Raw genomic sequence first — 26,076 nt, forward strand, 5'->3', positions numbered from 1 at the left:
TAACAGAGAGAAAGTCATGCTAGTCTATATACTACCAAAACAAAAAAAAGCAGTCAAGCAGCACTTTAAAGACTAACAAAATTTATTAGGTGGTGAGCTTTCGTACTCACCACCTAATAAATTTTTAGTCTTTAAAGTGTTATTTGACTGCTTTTTTTGTTTTTATTCTGATGATTTTCCTTCTCACATATATTTCAGCATTAAAAAGACCATGTAGCATATAAAAGGAAAATGACAAATTTAAAACTGTGAATCCAGAAGTGGGACTACTTAACTGAAATAATTGCATACAATAATTTCCAATATACATGTGGCATGCAACCAATACAGACCACACATTGCCTTCTCCTGCACAGAGAGCAAAACTCACTAACTGGGGGTAGAATTATTTTGTTGGAAGAAGTGTAGACAAACAACATTCACACATGCTGACTTTTAGTGAAAAGGCTGTATGTCACTAAAAAGCTGCATAACATAAACAAACCTTAAGTGTGAACATGCAATAGCTATGTTGTTACATTGATGACCAAATAGCACTATAACTTATCAACAAAATCCTTTAGTGTATACATAGCCTAATGGCTTCCCACCAAGAATGTCAATATATGAGTAAGAAACAACTGACGTGCAGCAAAACTGAAAATAAAATTGTTCTTCAAATAAAATGAATAAAATGTGATGCATTTTTCCCTCCACAAAGTCCTTCCAAGGAAGGTAAAACTTTTTAAAAACAAGAATCCTGTGGCACCTTATAGACTAACATACTTTGGAGCATAAACTTTCATAGGTAAAACCCACTTTGCCATCTGACAAAGCCACAGGACTCTTGTTATTTTTGAAGATACAGATTAACTTGCTACCCCTCTGATACTTAAAACTTTTTGGTGACACACACTATTAAAATAAAATGTTTAGGGATAACAAAAGCACAGAAGATACACCTTATTTAAAAAAAAAAAAAAGGTATTTTACTCCTACCAGATTCAAAGAAAAACAAAGCATCTCCAAGAAGCTGAAAAAAATCCTTTAAATTTTCTTCACCTCACATCCCCATACCAGATAAACAAGGGCATTATCACTGGTTAATACAAGTTTTAATTGAGTACTGTCACTGGTGGGAAGAAAAGTGCAGAACTACTACTTTCCATATCAAACAAAGCAGGTAATTAACAGCTATTCTGGTACAAACCCTTATCACCAAAACACACAACACTACTAAGTTCTCTCAATGCCAGCACTGTGCTACAACAAAGCAGAGCTGATGTTTCAGGGTCACATTCACTCTTTAATACACAAGCATAAATTTACTGCTCAGTGAGACACCTATAATTAAACAGAAGAACGTAATTCTAATATTCAAACAGTCTTGCATATGAGTGGGCTATTTCCCCCTGTAAAGATGATTGCCTTTCATTTTACGGTTTCAAGTAGCTACAGTTCACTTAGATTTGATTACATAGCAATTAGATATGCAGATACAAGAGAGCTAAAAAATGCTTTTTTCAAACGTCAGATTGTGAGCAATCAAGCCTATTCTTTTCCCCTATGCACACGAGTTAGTCATTAAACAGCCATTGTTTCAAGAATGTATCCACCTACAAATATCCTGGCTTTTTTAATCTTAAGCATTAAGCAAAAACTGCTTAACATGCATAATACTTGTTTTAGGAAGTTATACTTACATATTTTAGACCTTAACTTTTGCATGATCTTAGTACAACTAGTTAAAGTCTTCAAATGTACATAGGCGGTCTTATTATGCTAAGCAAAATGAGTGCCATTTTTCCTGTAAGATCCCATTGAAAAACTGATTAGCAATATTTTACAGTGGTGTAGCATCAGTGTACTTATACCAACAGAACCACGGTTCTATTAAAGCAGCCTATTCTGGTAGTTTCCCAGGGTAATCAGAAGGAACTGTCTCGTATGCCATTGTGATAATGCATGAATCAAGGATGTCTTGGAAAAAATATCTGGATTGATTAAAATTAAAAAAATTAATTAAGCCCCAACATACGATATCTATGATGGAAAAACTACCAAAATACAAATAAAATCGATTTTTTAGAGAGTGGGGAAAAAAAAACATTTTTTTCTTTCAATGTTTAATTTCAGGCTTTTCAAAATTAAAAACATATACTATTTCTGCACAGAACATGGCTCACCAGGGAATGAAAAAATAATGACAGGATTAATTTATATACTTGTTACCTAAGATGTAACCAAACTTACGATTTAACAGTTACTATATACTGTTTTTATTTATACTGTACAAACATATAGAAAGATTGTCCCAGTCCCAAAGAACTTTGAGCTCAGAAAAAATAGGAGAGCAGTTGTACTTGAAGACATGGTAGTCAAAAAGTCACAGAAAGTATGAAGGACATCGGAAAGTTAAGTCACCTTTCATACTGAACATAAGTTGCTGTGTGAGGCAACTTTGAGCTCAGAAAAAATAGGAGAGCAGTTGTACTTGAAGACATGGTAGTCAAAAAGTCACAGAAAGTATGAAGGACATCGGAAAGTTAAGTCACCTTTCATACTGAACATAAGTTGCTGTGTGAGGCATCTGCATGCCCCCTCCCATGGATGTCTAACATTTTGTTTTTTGTTTTTGTTTTTACTGTAGACAGCTAAGACTGCTATGTCAATCTCAGCAACAATATTTTTAGCTCGTTTCTTTTACACATTTGACACTATTGCATACACACAAGTGTTCTTTTTCTCCTCTATGATCTGCGGAATTAATTCAAATATTTTCACTAATTTTTACAGAATATATAGGGGAAATAAGACTTTTTGCAGAAAAATCTTTTTAAATGTTGATGTTTTAAAAAGAATTTTAAACTGTTAACATTATAAGTGCATTTGTGTAGATGTGGAATGACATGAGTACTAATTTGGATAAAACCTTGTCAGAAGCCATACTTCTGTCACAAAACTTCATAACTGTTTGTTCTCCACTATGGTCCATAATAGTTGGATGCATCTAGACTTATTCAAAAGTTACAACAGGTTGGTAGTAATTTTATTTAACATATGTGCAAATGGCCAAACTATCCTGGCCCAATGTGGTTTCTCTGAGTAGAAATTATCTGTGATTCACCACATAGCACAAGGAGTTTCATATGTTTAAAGAGTATTCTGACAAATGCATTCTACACAAGTACTAAGCAGTCAACCAGTTGCATACAAACCCAGCAAAGATGCATATCAGTGCATTCCATCTCAAAAACTGAAAAGGCATTAATAAATGAACTCAACATTAGTTGGCTCGAAGAGAGAATGAGTCTTCCATGTCTCAGAAATACTCTAACCACTGGGATAACAGTTTTAAAGAAAGTGTTAATGCATTATTAAAATGTTTTGTTTTCACTTATGCATCCGATGTTTCGATGTGCTGAAAAAAAATGTTTTCAGTCTTACTCAAAACCATTTATTTTTCAAAACTGCAGGTAAATTGAAAAATCCATTATTCACCAGTTTTACTCTACCATTCCTTTACATCCCAAAACTGAACATCCATGATAATTAATAGCGTCCACAAACTAGCCAACAGCAACTCTCAGCTATCATGGAAGAGTCACTTGAATGGCACTCCCCTCCATATATAACTTTTACACACTTTGAAAAAACCTTCGAGAGATTTGATAGAGACACTCCGCAGAAACTGCTACTATACCATGGCATCCCATCCAAAATTATTAACCTGACCAGTTCAACAGCTGACTGTCTTGTCAAGAGAGCAGCTGGGCAGCTCTGATGAGTCTCTAGCATTTATTCTGGGGGAAGCGTGGGCATGCGGGAGCAAGAGGAAGGGTTGCTAGCCAACTTACATAATTTCCAAAGTTCATTATATCAGGGTCTGTTAGATCAAGGGTTTGCTATATTAACATTTGGTCTCAGTATCTCAGTTCATTTTCTTTCACTTCCTGGATCTTTAGCCATCGGAGGTTACATCTAGATTAGAGTGATCTGTCAACAGCTATCTTCTGCCAAAAACTTCTGTCTACCAATCGCAGCCAGACCACAAAGCAGACTGATCTTACAATACACTCTGGCATAGAAGCAAGAAGTTTATGCATCCTTTTCAGGTGCTTCCAGCACAAGGTTCCAAATGCTGGAATACTCAGCACCATAGAAGGAGTTACTGATGCCAGAGCTTACTTAAGCTAAGAGGCTATGGTAGGAGAGGGCAATCACGCCACAGGTTGTGGGTCTAGGACAAGGACAGGCAAGATGCAGCTTGACTAGCCTTTCAAGCTGGTCAACTGCCTACCATGCCAGATCCTTAGGCATGGAGCAGCCCCAGGGGTCAAAGCAGCTGCCTGCATCATGTGGTTCTCTGTCCCATGGCAGAAACTGGCCACTGGGAGTTGAGAGATTGTGCTGGGAGTGGAGGCAGGGCAGGAAGCCCCTTTCCCCCCCAACATACACACATTACGCAGGGAAGTACAGGAAGCAGCCAGCCACTTTGAATAGTCTGGGGCTATAGCAGGCAAGAGGACCAATGGGCTGCTGCCCTGAAGCCGTCTAGGTAAATGCTTCCCAGCTAGAGCTCAGCTCTAACACCCCAACTCCCTCCTCCAGGTTACCACCCAAAGCCTATGCACTCCCTCCTGTACCCCTGCCTCCAATTACAACTCCCTCCCAAGACTCTGCATCCCCTCCTACATCTTTTCCTCCAGGCAAGAATACTCTTCTGCACCTATTCCCCCTCCCAGACCCTTTACCCTGTCCTGTGCCCTAGGTCATAACCCCCTCCTTCACCCACACGCCCTCTCAGACCCCAGACCCTTTCCTGCACAAAAATACCCTATCTCGAGCTCCCTTCTGTACCTAGCCTCCATCACAGGCCCCACAACCTTTTCATAGGGAAATGCAGCCCTTGAACACTTACCAGAAATTTTGAGCAGTACTGCCTGCCCCTAGTTTAGGGGAGCCAAATCACTTGACTACAGTGGAAACCCAGAGCTTAAGGGCTTCTTAGGACCAAAAGATGAGGGGCTTCAGTAAATAGCTGGGCTGTCCTTTGAAAGTTGTAGGTGTCTGGCCCAAAGATGAACTGCACATCTTACATGCATCAGAGCCCATATGTCATTCATTGTGGGTCCAAGGCATAAAAGCCTACATGCCCACCCAACTTTCGAAAGTTAGATGACCATAAGGCACACCTTTTAAAATCTTTAAGATCACTGCAAGACATGGTCTCAAGACAGACCTGAGGAGCTCCACTGAAAACTGAAGAATTGTGAAAAATTTCTCCCTACTTAACCTACACTATATTAAAATAAAAAGAAAACAGCTTTTAAAAACTTTACACTGAAGGTGAAGCTAAACCAAAGATGATTACTCAAAGGGTCACCTTGTCTTTCCCACAGCACCAAAATACTGAAGCTGTTATGGGGAGTGCACTCCGTAATACGGACCAAGGGGTCTAATATAAGTTGCTGTGTGAGGTATCTGCATGCCCCCTCCCATGGATGTCGCTTTGCAAAATGGCTTCATATAGTCACCACAAGCTGGAGTACTGAACAGACACCCCAAAGGGTATTAGTACAGCAACAGGACAATAGTCACTACTATTGTTATATAGTATTATGGTTCAAAAATGGCCTCATACAGTAATATTTTCAACTTGCTCATAGTAAAACAGCTAAATTTAAGTTTTCACCAGAAAACATTAAGTTAAGAAACTGATTAGTACATAAATAAAATGAAAAAATCCTTTAACTGCAAACATTTCTGTTTTGCATGAATCCATAGAAAGATTTTTCAAATAAAAATTCAAGTTTTTTCCTTGTATCTTGCATATAAAAGTAAAGCATGAAACACCTACAACCCTTGGCTATATCTACACTACAGGGATCTTTTGAAAGAAGTTCTTCTGGAATAACTCTTCCAAAAAAACTTCTTTCAAGAGAGCACATCCACACACAAAAAAGCAGATCAAAAGACTGAGCTGCTCTTTTGATAGAAAGCACCCACACAACCCCTGCTCTTTCGAAAGAACGGGCTAGTCACAGAAAAATCCAGCGCCATGAGGACTGCCCTTTTGAAAACAGGGCCTGCAGATCATTTATCCATGCTTTTTTTTCCAGAGAAGCTTTTGCAAGGAGGCACTCTTCCTTATCCAGGAGCAGAAGATGGCTTCCGGAAGAAGAGCCGTGTTCTTTTGATTCAGAACCAAAGGAGCATGTTTTGTTTGTAGATGCTTCATGTGTTCTTTTGAAGAAAGGATGTATATTCTGCAAGAACTTGCTAGCGTAGATGCAAGCCCACATGTTCTAAAACTGTAACCTCAAGAAAAGTAATACCGTGTTTCTTCTATAAACTTGTGCAGCAGAAGCATCAAGCACAATGAAAATACATATTTTTGAACAGTGCCCTAATTCAAAACAAAATGCCAAATGAATTTTCTCACACTGTTTAATGCCTTGTGACTCTTGGTAATGAAAAAAACCTCTTACCATCAAGACTTCTTTTTCAAGAATTTAGAAAAAATTGGCACTGTGAATTAAAAAAAAAAATCAGGTGAGCAACAATTCACTACTAATTTCTGTTGGCTGAGAGGATTAGCTCTTTTAAAAGGAAAAGCTTTTCCATTCAACCACACACAATGCAAGTACAAGGTGTTTCAATATTCCTTAAATAAACTGACTACAATCTAATCAAGACTTAATTGAAAAGACTCATTAACAGCACCGAGAAATAAAATGGACTCCCCTTTTTCAAACAAAAGTCAGCTCATTCCATTGGACATGGATAATTAACTAATCTTAGTATTAGATCTATGCCATAGTAATTAGTTTAAGTTTTACAGGTTAGTTAAAAGTAAGTTATTTCACTGATGGAAAAGTTGAGTGTTGCTTTACAGCTTCCTCTCAAAACATGTTTCTTGATCATTATAATCACAGCACTGAATCACTAGCAAGATGTAGTATATTTTGGTTCTCTCTTTACTGTACATCAAATTAAATAGCATTCTATGATATAAACCACCATGTACTAAACAATTTATATCCTCACAGTATCAAAAAATAGACTAATATAAACCAACCTCAAAAATCATGGGTTTAAAAGCCTGCCTTTTATTCAAAACAACTGCTATCAAAAGCCATGAATTCCACAATATTCAGCCTATAACTAAAAGTACTTTAAGCCCTACCATGCTTCTCCAACAAAAAAGGTAAAGAGTAATTCTGGATGTAGCAGATGTCAGCTTACCACTATGGATCTGGTATTATTTATTCAGCACTTCTTGGCAAGAGCATAATTTTACCATTAATTTATCACGTCAATTATTGAATAAAATCTAGTTTATTATGCTTATTCGTAAGTAAAGATTTAAGAATTTCATTGATTTACACTTTCACTGTCCTACTGTTTTGTCCCTTTTGAAACAAACCAAATTCTCTAACCACCTGAATATTAAACATGTTTTTGCTTGAGTCATTCAAAAAATTAGATAAAGTAGTAAACTAAAATAGCACTGGAACACGCAAAATTCAATTATTACTACATAAAACTTCCCCATGTAGTCTACATCCTCCTATACCCTTTTTTCAAAATCTTTTTTTCCATCATCACAAGTTCAGTAATCCTCTTTCGACTTCACAGATTTTGAATTTAAATAGCTTAAAAGTTAACTACCTATACAACAAATTTTGTAATTCTTTTAATCCAAATTCAATACAAAACATGATCAAGGTTTAGTATTCAAGAATGGAATTCAATCAGTGGATTAAGCTGCTGATCAAACCACAGAGGCTGCATTTTTTTAAAAATGACAACTCCCATTCCCCCATCAGCTGACTTACAGTTTAGTGTTTAGGTGAGCAAAATTCCCCATAACCATTGAATAAAAAGTTCAAATATGTAAGAGAACTATTTGAAAGTACATTAGACATACCAATGTGTATTTTTCTTTAAATATTAGTGTTGGTTCACAGTGATTGTGACCCTCATAAATTAGTATTGATCTTTCAAACCAAATCAGTCATCCTGAACTAGAAAGAAAAAAGTACCCTAACAGATATTAGACAGACTTCACACAATCTTCTCTTTTAATGATGCCATTCGTTTGTTAAGTTTTTACAAGTTTAATTACAACATACTCCACTGATTGCAAGCCATGTATAATAGCAGGAGATAGCCTTTCCAATAAAAAGATTACTGTTCTCAATTTATTGTAACTATTATGCTGTATCTGTGATAGTTCTCACTCCCCACTTTATTAGTAAAGAATTACACATAGGAAGTGATGGGTTAAGGAAACTACTTTGGGAACAGAAAATACATGTAAGATAAAGAGATAATTATTCTGCACACACTGCTTGCAAAGCTCTGTAACAACCAACCTGTGATTCACAATATATTTAAAATATTACTTTCAAATTTTTGAAACTTTTAAGTTTCCTGGAGTATGGATTCTACTGTTCAGACATTTATGTGCTTTTACTATTTTACATGATCAACTAAGTCATAAAATTCACTATTCTTACCAGACTGTATCTTCAGGTTGCCTTTTCAGAAACAAAACACCAATGTTATTAAACTAAGCATAACACAGTCTAGGAAGTTATATTGGTACAGGCTGCACCTCCCAAAACCGGGATTCTCTGGTCTGGCAACACCCGTGGTCTAGCAGGACCATGGATATTACTGGACCAAAGTGCCCTGGGCTAGGAAGCTATTAAGGCTGACAGCCAACAGCTGGGAGAACTAATGTACAGGAGCCTAGCAACAGGAGGGACCAGCAGGTCTGTGCAGGGGAGCTCAGTGGGGCTTGTATCTCCTTGGCTGGGGCTGCGATCGGCTGCATACAGAGCTGGCACCCTTGGGGCAAGGGCTTCTTCCAGCAGCCTGGCCACAGCTGAAGCCAGTGCCCCTGGGACCAGGCTAGACTGGAGCCAGTCTTTATGGGGCCAGCAGCCTAGGGGATAGCGAGTGGAGATCACCTTTGATCTGGCAACTTCCCTTGTTCAGGACCAGTCAGGTCTTGAGAGTACTGGATGAGGGAGGTGCAACCTGTGTAACTGTTATTCAGGAGTGTAAAAAAATCCACACCTGAGTGACACAGTTAAACCAGCCTAACCCCAAGGGCAGACTGCATTAGGGCAAAAGAAGAACTCTCTTGGGAAGGGAGAGTGCCTATGTTAACAGGAAAAAACATTTTACTTATGCACTGAAATGGTGCAGTCAGACCCCTGCAATGTTTTAAGTGAATAGAAATTATACATCTTTCTCACATGAGACAGTTAAGAGGCCCAGAACCCAAGATACTACTACTCCTGTGAATGGAAAGGGCAACACAGTTCAAGCTAAAATGGTTTTTCAAAAGAAATCTGAACAGATTATTCACCTTGCAGGCAAGAGCAACCAAAGAAGCAGCGAAACGGCTGGAAGCAGAATAGAGCTGCATTCAGTGTTTCCCAAACTTAAAGCATTTGCGTATCCCTTTCAGGATTTCAGCCTTATCAGCGTACCCCCCTCTCCCAATGCCATACCACTGTTTATCTCCTGATTTTTAGTAATTTACTTTCTGCCATGTACCCCTTGAAAACCTTTCGCGTGCCACCAGTAGTACACATACCACACTTCGGGCAACACTGGTTTAGAAGCATCTGCCGCTGTTAAGAAAACAGTGGGTCAACCAAGACTACTGCATCATGTGTCCTCAAAGCAGCTCTATAGTAGAGAAACTAAGCAGGTCATCTTCTGTTCCCATAACTCTAGATTCTAGAAGTTAATGTTTTCCATATATTTGTAAATCATCTACTCTTCAGATGCTAATACAACAGATTTTTTCATTGTGCTGTGTAATTGTTAGTAGCCAATTTGATACAACAAGGAAACACATTGAGTACAATATCTTTTAAGTGACTATATCACTTCTACAAGAAAATTAAACTTAGAACTGGGTTTTTTTAAAACACAAAAGATCTGATACACATTCACCTTTCTGATACTGTCAAAAAAAATCAATATGTATGAATAAACCAGGGTCACTTCTGATTTGAAATTGCATATTGGCAAGAAAGCTTAACAACTGCTTGTCACAGAAAATTGGACTGAAGGAACTACTAAAATGAAAGCTTCAAAATACAGTCAGTCAGTCTTGATGTTGGAAACATTTTACTTTGTCTTCAAGTTTACTGACCACTGAGTAATATATTAAAATATTGAATTCTGAACAGTCAGTGTCTCTTTTGTTAAATGCCTAAACCTTAAAATGAAATTTGGATAAGTCATACCTAAAATTGAAATTCCTCAAACCACTTTGTAAACATCTGACATCACTCTACAGCTGCCTGCTTGCACAATTCCTTTTTGAGAGTGGAGAAAAAAACCTGACAGTGGTAAAATATTACTTCAAATAATATCAGTTTGGCACTTTCTTCCACAGACAGCTGGCAACACTCATCTTCAGCAAACATTGCTCAAGCTCAACCCATGAAATTTAACAAACATCAGCATGCTGGTCGGGCCTAAGCTAGGAAGTATCTAAGTAAGTGGAAATCAATGCACTATAACGGCTAGTGTGCCTGAGAAGGGAGTGTTGTGAGCTCATTCTGACTGTTGTAAGAACTGCAAAAGTAAGCATTTGAGCATCATGAATTTCCTTAACAATCATTATCACAAAATTACTGTATCAAACACTGATCACCTTGGCTGTATATGCTGCATAGGGACTTGCATGTTACATTTTTACCTGGCTGTCAAAAACCACTTCAATACCCAACCTGGGTCTGTTTTTGCATGTTAGTCTGTGGCAGAGTTGGACATTGAAAGCTGAGAACTTTGAAGAAAAGCTGGTTATTAGGCTAGACAGATTAGAAACATTAATTCATTTTTAGGAGACTAAGTGTAGGTGTGGTATGTTTATAACATGTAATTGTAATGTATTTTAAATGAGAAATTTAGTATTTCATTAAGTATATAAAAATCACATTTAAATACTCAATGATTTTTTAAAATTCCTCTTAATGTGCATATATTTGGAATCTTTCACCTAGACAGACAGCAGTAAGACAACGCAGCATGATGCAGTACTAGGACCTATCAACCCTCAAAGTGGTAAATGGAAATTCATAAGTAATCTATACATTATAAAAGATCGGGAAACTAACAAAATACTAGATATTTCTTCAAATTAACTTGCTCAAAATTCTTCATATTCAGACAGACACACAGCAGCTACCACATCACCATCATCAATAACCGTGGGCTCAGCGCCCATTGGTGTCTGGTGCCTCTGTCACTCTTTCCTTCCATCTTTCCCTGTCCATTCTCTGTGAGATCTGCCTCTCCTAATCAAACCATCCATTATGCCGAATACTAGGGTCTTGATTTTTCATTCGTCATTCATTCTGCAAATACGTCCAAATAGTTGTAGCTTCCATTTTATAACCTTTTGCGGCAGGTTCTCTTTTGGCTGGATCTTCTGAAATAATTCCTCATTGGTGACCTTCTGCATCCGTCCTTTTCTCAGAATCTTTCTATAACAACTTTCGAACACCAATATTCTTCTTTCGAATCTGTCATTATCACCCATGTCTCACATCCATACAACATACTGCTAAATACACACGTTTTCAAGACACCCAGCTTCGCCCTTAAGCTGATTGCTTTGCTTTTCCAGATCTTATCCATCACCTTCAAACTCGCTCTTGCTTTTGCTATTCTAGTCGCTATTTCCTTCTTACAGTCTAGATCATACATTATGTTGCTCCCCAGATACGTGAACTTCTCTACATTTTCTAGTTCAATACCATCCACACCGATCTTCCCTCCTACTTCCTTATCTCCAAATACCACTGTTTTCGTTTTATCAATGTTCATAATCAGTCCGTACTGTTTCCCTTCTTCGTTTAACACCCGCACCATTTTTGTTAGCTTCTCCTGATCTTCCTCAATGGTAACTATATCATCCACGAACCTCAAGTTGTTAATTCTTTTCCCGCGCACAGATATCCCTTCTACCTCTTCCTTGGTGTTGTCCATTGCTCTCTCTAGATGAGCAATGAAGATCGCAAACATATAAAACCTTACACTAAAGCATGCTGCTCCTCCTACAGCATAAGAAGGAATTTTTTTACTTACTGGATGAATTTAATATACCTGTCACAAAAATCCTAACATTTGGGGATTATTTTCAAAAGTTACATGAAGTATAACATTTTTCTTCTAAACTGATACAGTCTGAGTCATTTAAATCCATGCTATACTACACTAACTTTAAAAAGCAGTGACATCTTATTTCTCTATTATAGCACTCCACATCAACTAACCTTAAGTTTAAATGCAAAACTTACACGTCACATTTCTATATTTTATTTTTTTCAAAATTAAGTTGATTTTCTCCACTGAAGATAAAACTTACTTTTAAAAGGCATTTAGCAGGTTTTCCACTGAACCCATGTACTCAGTCACCCAATGTTATTTTTCTCAACTTTACAAAATCTAAAAACAGGCTTAAACAATTTGCAATTACTGGAGAATTCATGTATTAGAATATTCATAGCTACTTGCATGGTTTCATTCAAGAAGAATTTAAAAAAAAAATTTTTTCCCAGGACCCTTTGTGTTATCACATTTTAAAACATCATACATTTTGAACTTAATATAAGTTTGTACTCCCAACATGAACCTAAGTGTTGATAAATATTTTGATTATAAGGGGTTTCAGTGAGAAGTGGAAAGAAAATTAATTCTGATATATAAAAGAAAACCCTATACCCTTACCAAGTATATTCCGTGGAATAAAAACTTCTACAACAGCTTTATATTGTTTGTGCACACAAACATGTTACACATATCACTACTCGTAATTTATGAATATTAACTATTCTGTGTTTAAAGACACACTACTTTGGAAAGATAGGCTGCTGAACTCTCTTTTATATTCAAAGTCGACACATTAACACATGGCTTTAAGCGGGATGCAAATTTTCTGGGTCATTATAAGGGCTCTTTTGCATACTTGGCTTAATCTAATTCTTGACACACATACCCCCCCCGGCCCTGTACTCTCTGATTTGCTCACCTTGATCATTTTATTTCTGATTTGTCAACCTTGATTACTATTTTTGGTTCTCTATGCCTTAAATATTAAGTCTGTTCTGGTATGGTATGGTCTGAAGAAGTGGGTCTGTCCCATGAAAGCTCACCTAATAAATTATTTTGATAGTCTTTAAAGTTCTACTTTACTGCTTTTTTGTTTTGTGTTTAAAGACAGCTGTCAAGCGATTCAGCAAGTGAGAAAGACCCTTCAGCAAACATTAAGGTTATTATTTCCTAACATCAGCAACTCTAGATTTGATTACATTTATTCCCACAGACAGATCAAGACCATGTCTAACTGGAGCAAGATCAAGGACAACAGAAACACTACAAATGAGTTATGAGCACAACTAGGCAATATTTCTTCAGAGAATAGTTCAATTAAATGATTGAAAAATAGTTCTACCCAGTCTGAAACTCTATTCACATTATTGCTGAGTTTGCCAAACATAGCCAAAGCAGCGTAGGATTAGAAGGAACCTCAAAAAGGTCTTTTAGTTCAGTCCCTTGCACTCAGCACAGGACTAACTAATATCTAGACCAGAGGTTTTCATTTCAACTCTCAGCCTTCTGAGCTGAGGGCAGAGCACAGCAACAGCTGAAGCTGGGTTGGGCCGAGAGCAGATGCGCAGCTGTGGCTGGAGTGTGGTACTCCCTCCTTGCACTGCAAAGGAGAAAGCCCAGGGACCTCCACCACTGACCCCCCACCCCCAAACCTTCACCTCCATTTCCCCCAGGGACATGGCAAACAAGTTGGGTAACACTGAGCTGTATCATCCCGGACACATTTGTCCAACTCAGTTTTAATGTACAGTGACAGAGATTCCAGAAACTGCTAGGCAATTCATTCCAGTGACAAAATACCTTAAAAACATTTTTCCTAATGTTCAACCTACACCACAATTTAAGTCCATTGCTTCTTGTCCTGCCTTCACAGGTTAAGCAGAAAAAAATTTTGCTCTCCCTCTTGAAATAACCTTTTACGTAATTGCAAACGTATGTCCTCCCACAGTCCCTCTCCTCTCAAGACTAAACACACAAAGATTTTCCCAACTTCCCTCACAGGTCATGTTTTCCAGAATTTTAAACATTTCTGTTTATCTTGTCAGGACTTTCTCCAATTTATTTTCATCTTTCCTGAAACATGGCACCCAGAACAGGACACTATCACAATTAAGATCTAATCAGCAGAGAAAAGAAGAAGAACCTTTTCTGCTGTCTGGGTTACAACACACTTGTTAATATATTACACAGTTACATTCATTTTCCTTTCTTTCAAGTGTTTATATTGTTCGCTCATCATTAACTTATGATCCATTATGACCCACAGATCCCTTTCCACAGTACTCCTCCTCAGGCACTTAGCTAAGAATGGTGAGCTTCACTGCAACTGCTCAGAACCATGTGAGCAGCAATAAGTGGACCCAATTAATCAAAACAGTGGAGCTCCAGCATGCCAACGTCAGAGAAGGACAAATGAGAATGCTTACACAGTGTCATTACCACAAACACAGAAAGGATGTTTTCAGCATCAAGTCACCTGACTAGCCAGAGGCAGATAAAAGACTAATGTCCTCCCTACACTAGAAAGGTTTTGACCATGTATTTATAAATTACAGCTATACTGGTAAATCTGCCCCAGGCAGATGCAGCTTATACCTGCAGATTACTTTTTTGCTGGTATACAACTGTCTACACTAAGGCTTTTGCTGGCATAGCTGTGTTCACGGGGATGTATTTAACATTACTAAGAACACACCTATGCCAGCAAAAGCCTTAGTGTAGACCAGGCCTCAGTACACCACAGCAATATTCAGAGTTGCCCACAAGCAAATAAAAAAATATCAGCTTCCTCCTTCTTGACTTGCAGGTGGTTTATTAGGTAGATGTTGCCCCTCAATCTTGCTGGGTGGTGATCTCTCCTTTTGTATGAAAACTAATAAGAGTAGTGCTGTGAAGAATACGTGCTTGAAAACTTTTCAATCGAGATACCCAAAATATGGAAGATTAAAAATTAATAAACCTTCATTCATTCAAAGTGAAACTACTCAACCTAATTGTTAGTGAGCTTTCTCCCAAAATTCTCCACCTATGCCGTTTTATCTATTTATACATTATTCACTTTATTACTAGAATTTAAAAATTATATGTTGACAAAGACTTTGTTATCTGGTATCTTGGATACCAAGGTATACTTTACATTTAGGCAAAACAAACACTGGCAACCAGCTGTCTCTAACCAGTATTTCACTCGAGAGAAACAGTATGACAGGTCAATCTTGCAATGTTAAGCATCTTCATCTTCACATCTGAGCCACTCTGCAGAATCTGATCAGAAAAAAATGGTGGAATTCCAACCATTTGTTGGTAAACTAGCAGCTACAATAAAGCTTTCATTAATAGCCAGAAAAATCTTCTATTATATTAAACCAGAATGAGGTATGGAAATCCTAAAAAGAAGAGGGGTGGGCAGTTGCTGGCTCCTAGTTTGGAGTTACATATGTAAAATGCTCTTCTTACTAAAAACAAAAAAAACCACAAGTTTTTACTAAAATGTTAAGATAAATTAGAGGGGTTATTTTCATTAGTAATATTTTGCTACAATACATACATTTTAAAAATGTAAAACTTTACAGTAGTGTACTTTGAAAGATGAATACTTACTATTGGCATTTAACATTATGGAGTCATCCAAGATTTTTTGCATATGGTAACCATATGCTTCATTTTAACACACACACCATCTGAAGCATTCTGAAGTTACTCATTTCTTTAATAGTTCTCATTCCACCCTCATCTACAGGAAATGCCATTATTTCAAAAGCCTTCACAAACAAAACTGTCAACTATACAGTGTTACCCTCTGTAAGTTGTACTTTAATACAGATTGAAATGCTCTAGTCTGGCACCCTCAGAACCCGACGAGTGCCAAACAAACGACTTTGCCGGACAACAGGAGATCATCATTGTCTAGCAGCATTATCAACACTTCAACTACTTACTTGACTCTCAGAAGACATATGGGGGCAAATTACAGCTAAACAACAGCACAGAACATGGAACCAGAACTGGTGGCAAAAAAAAAACAAACTTTATGGGAACATGGGAAACTTGACCACACCCATGATCAGTGGTTGTCCGATTAACTAAAATCATGCTGAATTATAGATAGTGCCAGATGTGAGTGTGCCATATTAGAGAGGTTCAACCTGTACTCCATATAAGCAATGTCTTAATCCCAAAAAGTGAAATACAAAGCAAAAATGGAAACTGAGTTAAGAACTGGGTTATTTGTGGCACGTCCTTGCTAACCAGAATGCAAGAGGAATTCAAATGTTAAGTTTTACCTATTTTAGACAAACTTCACTGATTTGTATACAAGCATCACTTAAAGGTCCTGAGAAGAACATAGCACGGTAAGTCATTGTTCCTGCCCAAGAACATTGCTTAAAATTATATAGAGCAGTTATGGAGTGAAAAAAGGGATACTGTAACATAAAAGCAGAGTGTCTAAATTGATAGTTTGACAATATGGTTAGTTTCAGTGGTTTTAAAATCATTATTGGTTAAATTTTAGTTATTTTACTTACGCTTGCCATTCATATATAAATGCAATGTACCATAAGGCAGTGTGTGAGAGTAGGGAAGGCATCAGATGAAAGGAAAAACAAGAAGGCACTTTCAGGGATAAAGGACGGACAGAGGATCATGGCATACAAATGTGTAAAATAAAGAGACTGGCAAGGGGGACAGGAAAGGGTTGATGCAAGCTGTCTGCCAAGTAGCAGAAAGGGAAAAAGGGACCAGAGTAAACATAGGAGAAAGCATAATTTAATGATGGCTGCAGATATTACTTTTGTAACTGCTCCTGGAATCATGAGCATCTGAGCACAGAATGACTGCTCTTCTGAGCTCATATGTCTGGAGGATACATGGAACACACTATGCTGTGGCAGGACGTTTAGCTATAAATTTCCCATCAGCCAAGAACTGGTATATGTGAAGAAACACTTTTGGTGCTTCTTGCTTCAATCAAATTATTCAGGCAGCACCATCACGAATACTCATGGAAGTTTTTTGAAACATACTGTTTACGGTACATGCCAACTCTCACATTTCTAAGTTCTGAGATCCTCTTAGACATTTGTGGAAAGAGATTCTTTAAAAAAAAATAAAAATACTTCTCTGATGTACGGCTCTAGTCTACCATAAAGTTGAATACATTTTTTGATCTCAGAACTCCCATTACTGTACAAAGTAGGTAGTCTCTCCTTCAAGTAATGTCCTTTTGGATGGTCCACTTTAGGTGACTCCCCAAAATAGTGCTCATGCCAAAAGGAAGTGACCTATGGAGCTGGATCTAATGCCATCAGAAGTGCCACACCAATACCAGCATCTGATCTGGAATCATGTACGAACAGTGTTTGGGCAAAGCACATATTCATGCCCAAGCTGCAGCTCTGCACATTTTTGCAGCAGATAGGCTTTTCAACAGTAATTACAGTAGGGGTTCAACATTTGGGAGGGATCTGTGTTCAGAACACTCATGATGTTGATTTTTGTGAATATGGGGTGGGGGGCCGCTGGGCCCCCAGGGAAGCTGAGGTAGCCACCAGCGCTCCCAATCCTGGAGCCCCAGGTAAGCGAGGCCACTCACAAATAACTGAATAACTCACGAATGTCAAGACCCTACTGTACTTAGACTGGGATGTTGAATTAAGGGCGATTTTAGAAGGGAGCTGAATGCAACCAGCACAGAACAAGTAACAGCATAGTAAAGTATGAGCTTTGAAAGTGTGTGTGGAAACGGAGGTCTCTCAACTCTGTCCACAAACAAGACAAGACTCTCAATAGCATTCTATGATGACAAAACCAAACTAAAGTCCAAGACATTGCATACTACTCAGTCCCTGGACTGGACTGGCCACAGGAAAGAAATGGAATGTGGCTAACCTAGTTAATATGGAAATCAGAAGGCATTTTCGACAGACACTGGTGTAAAGATATCTTTGCCTTGAAGAAAACTATAAAGAGAAGATTTGCCCTTAATTCCAGAAAGATCTTAGTAATGGCTACCAAGAAAGCTGCCTTCAAAGACCAAGTGTAGCAAGCAACACTGAAAATCCCTCTATTGGGGGAATGCAATCCTAACTGCCACCAACGATGGCACTCATAGAAAGAGCTGAATTTTAAAAATTTGACAGGTAATCCAAACCCATAGAGAAAAATGAGAAATGCAGAGAACTGCTGGATGAAGCATTGTTTTTCCAGGTGTTTCTCCAAATGAAGTGAAGCACTCAGAGATGCTACTCAGAAAGAAAACATCAAATATACTGTAACTATATGACAAAATGTTCAGTAGGAGAAATACTCCTTGAGGTCTTCACGGATACTGTGCATTAGGAAAGTGCACAACTTACTGTATGTAAAATTCATATGCTGAAAACGTTGCTGCTTTTTAAAAACCTACCTTTTTTTTGTCCCTCATTGAGCCCTTGCCTCGGACCATAATCTTGCATCCAGTTTCTGCCTCAAGCTGTTTAGCTGTTAGTCCTCTGGGACCAAGGATTCTTCCCACAAAATTAAACTAGAATAAAGCGAAAAAAGGGGGAATAATCTTTACTTGTTTACATACACCAATCACAAAATTATTCAAAAATTAATATATCAAGATGCATTTACAATTCAAGATACCATATATTGCACAAGAGCCTGGCCCTACATTAAATCCCTGATGTAACTAAAAAAAGACAAGAATGCTAATATTTGTGAACTAAGTAGATTGGATGTTTAAGTGATCTTCCCACTACCAAGTATTTCCACTGTTTTCACACATGCAAAGTCATCTCTCAAGTTACAAAAGACAAATCTACAGCAAACCCTTCCAGAAATACCCACCGTAAAATTTTCTTACTCATTTACTAAAAATGAAAACATTTGAGAGTATAAAAAAATTAAGAAACAAAAATTCTGGATACATACAACAACAAAAATGATTAAATTTTGGTTTTTTTAAGCAGATAAAAATTTCATCACAGTGCTGGGGTAACCCTCTTTTGCATGAAACAAGAGATTTCTGTTCTATTGGTTTATTACTATCTTCATACAGAAAACAGCCAAATGAATTTTGGTCGGCTGTAAGTTTCATTCACAAAGGAGGGAGATTTTACACATCCTAGCTTTTATTCAGTTTAGTGTTTGTGTTGAATGTTCACTAAAACTGACTTCCACTAAAAGGGAGACCGACAATTTTAGTCAGCACTACATCTGTAAGTTAATATTCTTTATATCATTGTTTATTAGATTAACTGTACTCATCACTGATATATTCCAGACACATCTACATTACTGTTTCTTAAAATTAGTTTCACTCTAAACACTGAAATTCCAATAAACTAGACATTTAACACATCTTGGAATTTACATCCATATAATATATATGAACATGGTTGAGAATATGTATGAAAACATTTTAAATAGTATTGATTTCCTAGACAAAAAAAAGAGGGAATTAGGATGAGAATACACGCCAATATTTCATGGTAATAAACAACAAAGAAATATTCAAATTACTTCTAAAATTAGCTACATAACAAAGTAAGTGTCAAATTTAAAATAAATTTAAATATCAAGATAAGGAAATGTACAGCATGGAACTCAAACCAACCTATGTCACTCTTGCTACTGACTTCCCCTACCTAACAGGAATGCTGTGATACTTAATAAAGTGCTTTCATACAATCTGATAAAAAAAGATTCTGTAAATGCAAAGTACCACACTTCAAAATATTTGTAACAGTGAAATAACACTGAGGTGAACATTAGCCTAAACGTCAAACTATTTTAGAGTGAACATACTGTGGAGAAAATGTTACACAGTTTCAATGCTATCAAATACAGCAAAATTTCCAATATTTGTTATCAGAAATTCATTTAGTTTTAGCAACTTGTAAGCTTTACAAATTTTATTTACTCTTAGAATAACCTTTCATCTGGTACTTACGCCTTTGCTCAATTTTACCCTTTTAAAAAGCGTCTGAAAGGAGTTCAGAAAGATCTGGTTGCATCTGTCTTGTCTGGCACCCACAAAACCTGACTAGTGCTGAACACATGAGCCAGATCAAGGGAGGTCAATATTGTCCAGCAGCATTACCAACACTGCCACTGCTTACCAGGCTCTTAGAAGACATTTAGGGGTAAATTACAGCTAAATAACAGAACACAGAGCCAGAGCTGGTGGCTGTAAACAAATTTTATGGGACCACAGGAAACTTGGCCACACCCAAGATAAGTGGTTGTCTAACTAATTAAAATCACGCTGGATTATGGATGTTGCTGCACAACACAATTCTGGATTAGAGAGGTTGAACCTGGAGTAAAATAGTAACATCTATTCCTTCAACAATTTCATTCTTTTGCCAGGTATTTCCTTTAATCTGACCGCAAAACTTTTTGCTTCAATTCCTGGGCATTTTGGAATACACTGAAGTATATTTTAACACACAAGGGAAGGTACCAACTGGCCCACTCTAAACTTGAACTACAGATCCTAATTTTGAACATTATTTCAACAGTCTTTTAGTGTCACTAATAAGTAATATTATTTTTACAAATATTCAGTTGTATTAAAGCAAATGGAAAAACTAACATTCAGCAGTGAAATCTCTGTCTGTGCCTAATGCAAAGGAAAAAAACTAGGAACAGAAAAATGGAAAAAGCAGCAACAAAAGTCTTAGGTGCTACAAAGAGGAATAACAGATGTTCAGCTATCATAAGATACAAATCATAGGTACTTTTAACAAAAACCAAGATACAAATGCATTCAATATTGAAATATTAAAAGTCTTAGTAACTTCAATATATACCATACCAAACACTTTTTCCTATCCTAAATGCTTCTTACACTGTTAAAGAAGGCTATTAGGTTCATTTGACATCACTTGTTTCTGACAAATCCATGCTGTTACATATCTTATACTTTAGGTGTCTGAAAAGTGCTTAATTAATTTCTCCAGTTTTGCGACCGGGTGCTTGCGAACAGGAGGGAGTTTTGAGAGGCTCTCCTGGAGGAGGAGAAGGAAGGAGCAAACTAAAGCACCTTGGGGTAAGTGGCTGCTGGTGTTTGGGGGTTCTGGGCTTGTGTTTGTTTGTTTGCTTGGAGTGCTGAGCTGAGTGTTTGTTTGAAAGGCCGTGTGCTCAGGCAAGCAGTTGGAAGCTGAGAGTCTTGATTAGGTTTGAATCCAAACACCGTGTGCTGATTGGCTGAGCTGTAAGCAGAGGGAGGAGCTCTCAGGGAGGCCGAGCACTCAAACCCCACTAGTAAGTGACTAGGGAGCTTTGTGACCAGGTGCTTGCGAACAGGGTGAGTGCTAACAGGAGGGAGTTTTGAGAGGGGGGTTGAGAGGGGGAGCTTGGAGGGAGCCAGTGACTTCTATTGCCCTTAAACTTAAATCCTTTATAACAACCTCTATCTGAAACATTTAATTAAACCCTCATATATAATTAGAGTAGAAAATGGAGGCAGAAGCCCAGCAGCAGAGTGGGAGCGATCCTGTTTATTGTGTCGAGTGCAGTATGTATGACTACCTGCCCTGCGGGCGGGCGGCGTATGTGTGCGCTCGATGCAAGGAGCCCTCAGAGACCGACTGCATGCGTTGGAGGCCAGGGTGGCTGAACTGGAGGAGCTAAGGAAGGCAGAGGTGTTTGTTGATGAGACTTTCCAGGACATAGTAGGGCTGTCCCACCTCCAATCTGACAGTCCTGATGCTGTTACGGAGGAAGAAAGGATCAGGGAAGGAGAGCAGTCAATGGGAGCACAGGGAAACCATCCCATAGTTGGGACCCTCCTTCCAGAGGGTGCTATGGTATCCTCTCGGGCCGAGGATACTTCTCCAGGGGAGGGAGCGCCAGCTGTTAGGAAGAAGCAGGTTTTAGTAGTGGGGGATTCGATCATTAGAAATACAGATAGTTGGGTTTGTGATGACAGGGAGAACCGTATGGTGACTTGCCTGCCTGGTGCGAAGGTTGCGGATCTCTCGAGGCATGTAGATAGACTTATGGGCAGTGCTGGGGAGGAGCCGGTGGTCGTGGTACATGTCGGTACCAACGACATAGGGAAGGGTAGAAGAGATGTTCTGGAGGCCAAATTTAGGTTACTAGGAAAGAGACTGAAATCCAGAACATCTATGGTGGCATTCTCTGAAATGGTTCCAGTTCCACGCACAGGGCCAGATAGACAGGCAGAACTTCAGAGTCTCAATGCGTGGATGAGACGATGGTGTAGGGAAGAGGGGTTTAGATTTATTAGGAACTGGGGACACTTTTGGGGTAGGGGGAGCCTATACAGGAATGATGGGCTCCACCTAAATCAAGGTGGATCCAGACTGCTGGCATTAAACATTAAAAAGGTCGTAGAGCAGTTTTTAAACTAAGAGATGGGGGAAAGACAATTGGTGCGGGGGAGCACGTGGATTGGATGGAGACTTCTCTGACACGAGGCTCTATAGATAGGGATGCCCTAGAAGTTAGTCAGATAGGGAACGTGGGAAATAATATATGGGCAAGATCAGATGTGAAACAATCGCATATAAAAAAATCCAAGGCGTCTGTGAAAGGCGGACATATAAATAGTGGTAGTTTTTTAAAGTGTTTTTACACAAATGCTAGGAGTCTGTCCAATAAGATGGGTGAACTGGAGTACCTCATATCAAAGGAGGAAGTTGACATAATAGGCATCACAGAAACATGGTGGAATGAGGACAATCAGTGGGACACTATCATACGGGGGTATAAATTATAATCGGAAAGACAGAACAGGTCGTGCGGGTGGCGGAGTGGTACTATATGTGAAAGATAATATAGAATCAAATGAAACAAAAATCCTAAAGGAATCAAAATGTTCCGTAGAATCATTATGGATAACAATTCATTCCTCTAATATGAATATGGCATTAGCAATATATTACTGACCACCTAACCAGGACAGTGATAGTGATGCTGAAATGTTAAGGGAGATTAAAGAGGCTATCACAATAAAAAACACAGTAATAATAGGAGATTTCAATTACCCCCTTATTGATTGGGTACATGTCACCTCAGGACGGGATTCAGAGATTAAATTTCTTGATGCCTTAAATGACTGCTTCTTGGAGCAGCTAGTACAGGAACCCACAAAGGGAGAGTCAATTCTCGATCTAGTCCTGACTGGAATGCAGGATCTGGTCCAAGAGGTAACTGTTACTAGACCGCTTGGAAATAGTGACCACAATATAATAACTTTTAATATTCCTGTGTTGGGAAGAACACCGCAACGGTCAAACACTCTGGCATTTAATTTCAAAAAGGGGAATTACACTAAAATGAGGAAGCTAGTTAAACAGAAACTAAAAGGTAGAGTAACTAAACTAAAATCCCTGGAAGCTGCATGGAAACTGTTTAAAGACACCATACTAGAGGCCCAACTTAAACGTATACCCCAAATGAAAAAACACAGTCAGAGACCTAACAAAGAACCACCATGGCTTAACAGCCATGTTAAAAAAGCAGTGAGAGAGAAAAGGGCAGCTTTTAAAAAGTGGAAGTCAAATCCTAGTGAGGAAAATAGGAAGGAACATAAACACTCCCAAATTAAGTGTCATAACGTAGTAAGAAAAGCCAAAAAAGATTTGGAGGAACAGCTAGCCAAAAATTCAAAAAACGATAGCAGAATGTTTTTTAAATACATTAGAAGCAGGAAGCCCGCTAAAGAAGCGGTGGGGGCCTTGGACGATAAAGATATAAAAGGAGCGATGAAGGAAGACAGTGCCATTGCAGAGCAATTAAATGATTTCTTTGCTTCAGTCTCCACGGCTGAGGATGTTACAGAGGTTCCCAAATCTGAGCCAGCCTTTTTAGGTGACAAATCTGAGGAACTCTCCCAGATTGAAGTGACATTAGAGGAGGTTTTGGAGTTAATTGATAAGCTGAATAGTAACAAGTCTCCAGGACCAGACGGTATTCACCCAAGGGTTCTGAAAGTACTCAAATGTGAAATTGCGGAGTTATTAACAGTGGTTTGTAACCTATCCTTTAAATCTGCTTCAGTACCCAATCACTGGAAGACGGCCAATATAACGCCAATATTTAAAAAAGGCTCCAGAGGAGACCCTGGCAATTATAGACCGATAAGTCTAACATCAGTACCAGGCAAATTAGTAGAAACAATAGTAAAGAATAAAATTGCAAGGCACGTAGAAGAGCACGAATTGTTGGGCAAAAGTCAGCATGGTTTCTGCAGAGGGAAGTCGTGTCTAACTAATCTATTAGAATTCTTTGAAGGGGTTAATAAACATGCGGACAAGGGGCACCCAGTGGACGTAATATACCTAGATTTCCAGAAAGCCTTTGACACAGTCCCACACCAAAGGCTTTTATGTAAATTAGGCGGTCACGGGATAGGAGGAAAGATCCTTTCATGGATCGAGAATTGGTTAAAAGACAGAAAACAAAGGGTTGGAATAAATGGTAAATTTTCACAATGGAGGGGGGTAACTAGTGGTGTTCCCCAGGGGTCAGTCCTGGGACCGATCCTGTTCAACTTGCTCATCAATGATCTAGAAAAGGAGGTAAGCAGTGAGGTGGCAAGGTTTGCAGATGACACCAAGTTGTTCAGGACAATCAAAACCAAAAGGGATTGTGAAGAACTACAAAAAGATCTCAGCAAACTGAGTGATTGGGCAGCAAAATGGCAAATGAAATTTAAGGTGGGTAAGTGTAAGGTAATGCACATTGGAAAAAATAACCCAAATTACACGTACAACACGATGGGGTCAAATTTAGCTACGACAGATCAGGAAAGGGATCTTGGAGTTATAGTGGATAGTTCTCTGAAGACATCCACGCAGTGTGCAGCGGCAGTTAGTAAAGCAAATAGGATGTTAGGAATTATTAAAAAAGGGATAGATAATAAGACAAAAGATATCATACTTCCCCTATGTAAAACTATGGTATGCCCACATCTTGAGTACTGTGTGCAGATGTGGTCTCCTCACCTCAAAAAAGATATATTGGCATTAGAAAAGGTACAGAAAAGGGCGACTACGATGATTAGGGGTTTGGAACGGGTCCCATATGGGGAGAGGCTAGAGAGACTTTGGCGATTGAGGGGTGATATGATAGAGGTATATAAAATCATGAATGGTGTGGAGAAAGTGAACATAGAAAAATTATTTACCTTTTCCCATAATACAAGAACTAGGGGACACCAAATGAAATTGATGGGTAGTAGGTTCAAAACTAATAAAAGGAAATTTTTCTTCACACAGCGCACAGTCAACTTGTGGAACTCCTTGCCGGAGGAGGCTGTGAAGGCCAGGACTCTATTAGGGTTTAAAAAAGAGCTCGATAAATTTTTGCTGGTTAGGTCCATAAATGGCTATTAGCCAGGGGTAAAGTATGGTGCCCTAGCCTTCAGTACAAGGGCAGGAGATAAATCACTTGATCATTGTCTTCTGTTCTCCTTCTCTGGGGCACCTGGCATTGGCCACTGTCGGCAGACGGGATACTGGGCTGGATGGACCTTTGGTCTGACCCAGTATGGCCATTCTTATGTTCTTCTGTTCTCCACTATCTTTTCTGATACTAAAGTTAAGCTGACTGGTCTCAAATTTTTCTTTGAATTTTTATAGATTTGCTCTACCTTTGCCATTTGCCAGTCCTCTGGAATTTTTCCATTCTTCTATGACTTCTCAAAGAGAAACGCTAATGGCTCAGATATCACCTCAGCAGTTCCTTTAGTATTCTAGGGTATATTTTAATCAGGCCCTGGAGACTGTATGGCATCTAAATTGTCTAGTACTTCAGGAGGGTCCAACATGTTGCCCATGGGCCAGAATCCAGCCAATGAAGCTGGCAGTGGCACCATTTTTCAAAGGTGTCCACATGGCTCTCAGGGTTGGGCAGGGCACCGTGTGGCTCTCGGGGCTCCAGCAAGTTGCTGGGGGCTGCAGGGGGGAGGGGCAGATTTTGTGCTAT

The 26,076-nt window shown here is 38.6% G+C and overlaps 1 protein-coding gene across 7 annotated transcripts in view; it reads right to left on the reverse strand.

Moving 5' to 3' along the window:
- QKI (QKI, KH domain containing RNA binding) overlaps window positions 1-26,076 on the reverse strand; it is a 255,289-nt gene that overhangs the window by 116,706 nt on the left and 112,507 nt on the right. For 6 of the 7 annotated variants that reach the window (XR_012645002.1, XR_012645003.1, XM_074990269.1 and 3 more), the window contains exon 3: window positions 18,536-18,652. The exons of the other annotated variant lie outside the window; for it this stretch is intronic. Coding sequence is in view for 4 of the 6 variants with exons in the window: in XM_074990269.1 (XP_074846370.1) it covers window positions 18,536-18,652 (117 nt within the window). In the remaining 2 variants the exon portion in view is untranslated. The remainder of the gene's footprint in view (window positions 1-18,535; window positions 18,653-26,076) is intronic. 7 annotated transcript variants of the gene reach the window in all.

The sequence above is a fragment of the Carettochelys insculpta genome, chromosome 3, assembly GCF_033958435.1.
Source record: "Carettochelys insculpta isolate YL-2023 chromosome 3, ASM3395843v1, whole genome shotgun sequence".
NCBI classification, from domain to species: Eukaryota; Metazoa; Chordata; order Testudines; family Carettochelyidae; genus Carettochelys; species Carettochelys insculpta.